At 32.5% G+C, this 6,488-nt stretch overlaps 1 protein-coding gene across 7 annotated transcripts in view; it reads left to right on the plus strand.

Annotated features, from left to right (window-relative positions):
- The window catches only part of PPP1R9A (protein phosphatase 1, regulatory subunit 9A), a 281,612-nt gene that overhangs the window by 186,953 nt on the left and 88,171 nt on the right, over nucleotides 1-6,488 (plus strand). For all 7 annotated transcript variants that reach the window (XM_012720896.1, XM_012720898.1, XM_012720899.1 and 4 more), the window contains exon 6: nucleotides 3,874-4,009. In XM_012720896.1, the coding sequence (XP_012576350.1) occupies nucleotides 3,874-4,009 (136 nt within the window). The remainder of the gene's footprint in view (nucleotides 1-3,873; nucleotides 4,010-6,488) is intronic.

Consider the following 6,488-nt stretch of genomic DNA (forward strand, 5'->3'; position numbering starts at 1 on the left):
TCATTTGGTTTCTGTTCCCCAATAGCTGAAAATAAAAGACCACACCATTGCTTGTTGAAACAAAGGAAATTTTTTTGTTGTGGAAAGGATATTTAGAAGCAATTTGATCTACATTTATTATCATCTTAATGATAATGTCTAAAATATAAATCATAATTGTGCAGAAGTCTGTTGATTTGATAACATGTTTAGAGGGACTGATTGTTGCTATTAATTTATTTTTGACACTTTAAATAATTTAACTTAAAGCATCATGTTATTCATCCTTTATAGTTTAACAACAACTAAAATCAAGGTTTTTGGGTGTGTTTTATATTTTTTCTGCAGTTGATTCACAAGAGTCTACTCTGTTTACAAAAACTAGTGTGATCTAATAAGAGGTAATTGGGACAGTATATACAGCTAGTACTTTTATTTCACTCACTCCTACACAGATATTAATATACTATCTGAATAAAAACAGTGAACATTATAAAACACTCTGTGAACACCAGGTTACTTAGTTAAGCATTTATATGGATTATATCATAATTATTTGTTGTAGTCATTATATTCATTTTACAAATACAGAAACTAAGGATTAGAAATGTTAATACATTCAAGGTCACAGCATCAGTAAGTGATAATTATGGTTCAGTGGAGTCATCCTTTCCTTTTAAAACCATTTCTCCCTTTTATAAACTGTTTTATTGTAGAATATATATTTTATATAATCATAGTCTATTTGCACTCTGAAACTATAATTGACATAGTAACCTTACTTAAAAATTTTCATTTACTACTCAATTCTATATATGCTGAATTATACACAGACTATTATAGGATGTAAGGTGCAGCTTAAAAATCAGCTAAGTATTTAGAACATATATAAAGGTAATTTGAATGTTATATAGTTTCTAAAAGGTAAATTTTATCAGTTTTGTCATAATAATTATAATAATAGTATCCTACTGTCCTTTTTATTCCAAAGAACATCTTATTGTTTTATCACTCCTTTTTTAGACACACAGAAGCAGATACTTTCACATGAAGAAAATTAGACAGATCATAGTTCAATTCCACTTCTATGTACCTCCTCGCTCTGGACTGTACTTATGAGGTTGGCATTCTGTTATTGCTGTTTTGAATTACAAAGTCGTAAGATATTTGTAGATGGGGGCTATAAAATTATCCAAACTCACTGCCTGAGTGAAGAAACAGGTTTACTTTAACATAACACTTCTGAAATAAATGTAGAGATGCACCATGCTGTCTTCATTAAGATCACAGTTGCCCATAGACAGATCTATAGATTCAAATCAATCCATAATCAGATTTTTACAGGAATTGATAAAATTGATTTTAAATTACATAGAAATATAAGTAAATCAGAGTATTAAAATAATTTTGAAAAAGATATACAGAGTTTGAGCACTTGCTTGCCTAGTTTGAGGACTGACTATATGTCAAGACTCATAGGGCAGTATGGTTTTGGCATAAGGATTAGTACATTCATAGAGTAAATTGGAAAGTCCAGAAATCAGAAACATGTAGTCAACTGATTTTCAACAAATATGCCAAAGCAATTCAATGGCAGGAATGAATAGTCTTTTCAACAATAGTGTTGAAACAACTGACTGATCATCCATTTGAAAAGTTATGAAACTCCATTCTTACCAAACCAGTGATGAAGTACATTGGGCCTTCTCACTTTGTTCAAAGGACTGTGGTGAGGGATATGGTTGCTTTACTGGTGGGTGTGGTGTGGTATCATACATCTGAAGAGATGTGAGATTGTGCTTCTAAATCATAGTAAACAGTATTAATACAATTTTTGAAAAAAATTATTTGCTTGACATACACAATTACAAAAGTGACTGGGGTGGGCCCTCCCTGGTGGCATAGTGGGTTAAAGCACAGCACTAAAAAGTTAAAGCCACTTCTGTATGAGTTGGATCCCTGCCCTGGAGGTGATCCATATGATATGGCAGACCTCTCCTGATCCTTCCACTGCCCCCCTCAGGAGTGTACTTTGTCAGTCTGACTACTTTCTGAGTCACAGATTGAAAAGAGGACAATAAATACTTTCCTGTATGCATGTGTAAATATAAGTAAATGCATCAAACACACACACACGCATGCATACATATGGGTATACATTGAGAATATAGAAAGAACCAGTACAAGAAATAACAAAAAAATCCAACAACTCAGTTTTTTAAATGATTTATACTTTTTGTGTGGAACTGGAGTGTAGGCCAGAGGTGTGGGGGTTGAGAGAATTCATCAGAGACAGAGAGGAAAGCAGAATAGGCATATCTACTGAAATACTCTGCTAAGGGAAGCAGCAGGCGAGACAAAAGTCTGCTGCACTATCTGTGGGTTAATTCCTTAGCTATGGATTGAACTCAGGCCATAGAAATGATAGTGCTGAGACCTACCCCTAGGCCACTAGGAAGACCCCACAACCCAATTTTTTTTTTTAATGGGCAAAGTATTTGAAAAGGTATTTCAAAAGAGATACATGTATGTTCAACAGATGTATGAAAAGATACTTAATATCACTAGTCATTAGAGACTGAAAATAAAAACAGTTATATCACTAGATACCTAGTTAAATGACTGACATTTTGAAAGACATTACTAACTATTGGTGAGGATGTCAAGTGATCAGTTGACAACGTACAATGAGATAGTCTATAGCGGTAAAAAGATTACTGGTGCTTACAATAACTTAAATGAATCTCCAAAATATTATGGTGAACCAAGGAGCTAGACACCATGATTTCCATGTATAGAACTCTAATATGGGCCCAGAGTGCTAATGATCTACAAGAAAGGGAAATGATAAAATTTGGATTAATGAAAATGTTCTAGATCTTTATTGAGATGGTGACTACAAGTTTATACATTTGTAAAGTGTATCTATATTTTTAAAACAGAGGTACCCTGTTGTATGTAAATTATACCTGGATGAAGATGAAAATAATGGTATTTTAAAATTTTATTTATAGTTAATTTCCAAAGGGAATGTCCAGTCATAATTTCAGAATTAAGACCCAGTTGAAACTACATAAATATATTTCTAAACACTTAACTGCAGTTATCTAAATAGAAATATTTTGGCTTTTATATTTGTTTGTGCAGCAAATAGTAGAGTATGTCATTTAAAAGTATGATTGAATGTAGCAACATTTTGTAATTAGAGGAAAATCTTAATTATAAAAGCAAAATTAAGCAGTCACATTCAAAATAATGAAGTTAAATTATATAGGAATAAAATAATTATGGAGATATTTTTATTTTTAGAAAAAAAATAGGACCACATGTTAATGTGAAAGTGTTTAAAATGAATACTGTGATGAGCAAAACATACCATTGATAAGGATATATCATCAGTGTCTGTAGCTTGCAGTAAATAAATGACTTCACTGTTTTTTCTTACCCTAACTAATCCCAAAGATAGTTCTCTTTACCCCTTTATTGTTTGAAATCACACCTTCCCTAATACCACACAATGCTTTTGAAGTAGCTTTTACATTTATAAAGAGAAAAGTGTTGTGAAAATGACTAAATTCAATGGCTTAAGGAATTACAAGTTTGTATCCATTTTGTAAAGCCTCATAACTGTAATGTAGATTACAACTGTTTTTTTTTCCTTCTCTCAAAATAATAATTTTTATAGTCCTTTAATTTCCCCTTTTTCCCCTTTGGGCTTGTCTAAAGAAATAGCTCCACTCACCTTTGCTTCCCCCCCAGCAAGCCCTTGGAAGTCTTCAAGTGATATATTTCGAGGCTTGATGACTTTCATGAGATATCAAAGTTGGTTCCTTTTCTTATATTCCTTTTGACTGGAAAGTCTAATTATACTAGTCCTCCTTACCTTTTCTACAGATTTGTCATTGGGCGGGAAAAACCTGGACAAGTGAGTGAAGTTGCCCAGTTGATAAGTCAGACACTGGAACAAGAGAGGCGCCAGAGAGAGTTGCTAGAGCAACACTACGCCCAGTATGACGCTGATGATGACGAGGTGAGGTGCATTTGCAAGTGTTTTCCCCCTAAATTCCTGCTATGTACAACTCCTTTCTGGATGACACCTTGACAAAGTCTTTTCACTTTCTTTAGGGCAGTGTGTCTGCATACAATCTCACCTAAGAGAAATATACTTCCATTTGATACTAAGTTATGAAGTGTGAAAACGTTGGAATAAAATGCATCATGTTTTACCACCAGAAACATAAAGAGATTATTTGAAAGAAAGTAAATAAAAATACAAAGTGAATAATATTTTTTTTTATTTTAGAAGTTAGGTATATTTTTTTCTGTGCTTTATATTTGCAGAATATTGTCCCAAGTTTTGTCCAATCAATATGTAATGCTATTTCAACAAATCAGTAAAAATTTAAATGAAAAAACATACACACACAAACCTACAGAGAAAAGTACTAAAAATTTCTGAGTGTTTTCAGGTTTTTTTTTTTTTTCCAGGAAGAGAAAGTTCTTTGGATCTGCTCAGTATGATTTGTGCTAACATAATGCAGAACAAAGCTTTTCCACTAGCGCGTATTCCACAGAGTAGATACATATTGGAATAATTTCACATCCTGCTCTCTGTGGAAGATCAAGTAAATGAATAGAGGCTAACCCCCAAGTGAAAACGGCTCTCCGGAACCCTTGTGTTTTTTTAATAGAATACAGATGTGGTTCTATTTCTAATGTAAATGCCAAATGTACATTGATTTAATGGGACAACATGCTTTATTATAAGCATGTTTGAACATGCATATGTTTCATATTGGCATGTCCAAAGATCCATCAACAAAGCAGTTGTAGTATTTCATACTCCATAAACATAGTAAATATTCAGGTAAAACATATTTTTTATACCAACTGATGGAAAGACAGCACAACTTCAAATGCTCAACCTCTACTGATCTGAACATATTTCTTTAACAGAACTTGAATTGGTTCCTAGCCAGGACATACTGAAGATGAGTAAACAGACATTTGGATTTTTTCATGTATCTTTATTCTGTAATGTTTTAGCCCAAATTTATATTAATTTTCATCTATTTATTTTCTACTGAGGATATAGTCTCCATTTCTTATAGTAAAAAATTTAAATGTTGTATCACTTAGCCTTTGATCAAAAGTAATACTTTTAGAGTCTTATGTAAATGAATCAGTAGCTTAGAATTTTATTTACTTGATTTAGCTTTTCACTTGCAATGTCCATTTGAAATGCTTAGTGTTTTCTCATTGTATTGAGTTGTTATATATAAAAATATGTTGTTTTGGCTTTAAAAAAAGTAAATTCTGCATTTGAAAGTACTTGAACTTTCAATTCTTTGTACTAATATTTTGTTTTTTATCAAAGACCCTAATTTCCTTTGGCTGCAAGCCTATTTCAAGATCGCTCACTCTGCTTAGAAAGATTTTGGATTTAAGGTTGAGGGGCTATGGGTGATATCAAGTGACAAGAGGTGAAGCCAAGCTTTCTAGTCTTTTGTCATCCACAGTGTACTTGACTTTAGAGTTCAACATTTGGGCTAAATCTCTTAATCCTTCCCAGCTTCTAACTTTCCATGAGTCTGTGAAATAAAACATCAAATCTAGGAGGGTAAGAGGGAAATATGATAGTTGTTCTTAGGCTATGCAACTGACATTTTGAAATCTCATAGCAATGACTTTTCTCTATATTGAAGAATTGATCATATGCTTCCCCAGAAACTTTCAACTCAAACTCCTAAGCATTTTTTTTCTACAAGATTTCCCCTAATTTAGTAACTTAAATACATGCAAAAAGAATATTTCTTACTCAACACTTCTTTCACATATATCCTATGGATTTTTTTTTTCCTTACCAGTCTTTATAAGAAAAACAGAGTTGCTTTTCTCCTGAACAAATATATTTTGGGGTAAGGGAAGTAAATAAGCCTTCAGTGCTAGGAAATTTGCAAGGAACCATTCTTACATGATTCCGTGTAATTTTTGAAGAAGCCAGAAAGAATTCCTCCCCCCCCCCTTTCTATAATTGCAGCAACTGTGGTTTAATAGTTGCATAGCTAGTAATTGGCAAATTGGGATGGGTATTCCTGAATTTTTTGTAGTACACTACTGTTTTGGGGTAGAGGGAACAGATGGGTCTCTCTGTATTCAAGCACACACAAAATAACTGGGTAACAAGATATTGTAAAAGAGATTCCTGTTTTGCGTTATGGAGTTTCTTCCAATATATTCTGTGGTTGTTATATATTTCTAATAATGGAGGAATTAAGTATTAGAGAATTACCTTATTATAGCCATACCCTCTTTATAGCGATAAAAAGGAAGAATGATTGCATGTATAATTATTTTATCAAAAATTAGTGTTTTGCTTTAGGTTAAATTTTTTTTGTCTACAAGTTGTAGATATCTTGGAAATCAGGTGCCTGGCACTATGTTATCTTCACTTTATTGAAAAAGCTGAGGATCCTTTTCTTTTTTCTTTTTTTTTTTTTTCTTTTTTT

Source organism: Condylura cristata, unplaced genomic scaffold, assembly GCF_000260355.1.
Source record: "Condylura cristata isolate star-nosed mole 26May11 unplaced genomic scaffold, ConCri1.0 scaffold00005, whole genome shotgun sequence".
In the NCBI taxonomy this organism is placed as follows: domain Eukaryota; kingdom Metazoa; phylum Chordata; class Mammalia; order Eulipotyphla; family Talpidae; genus Condylura; species Condylura cristata.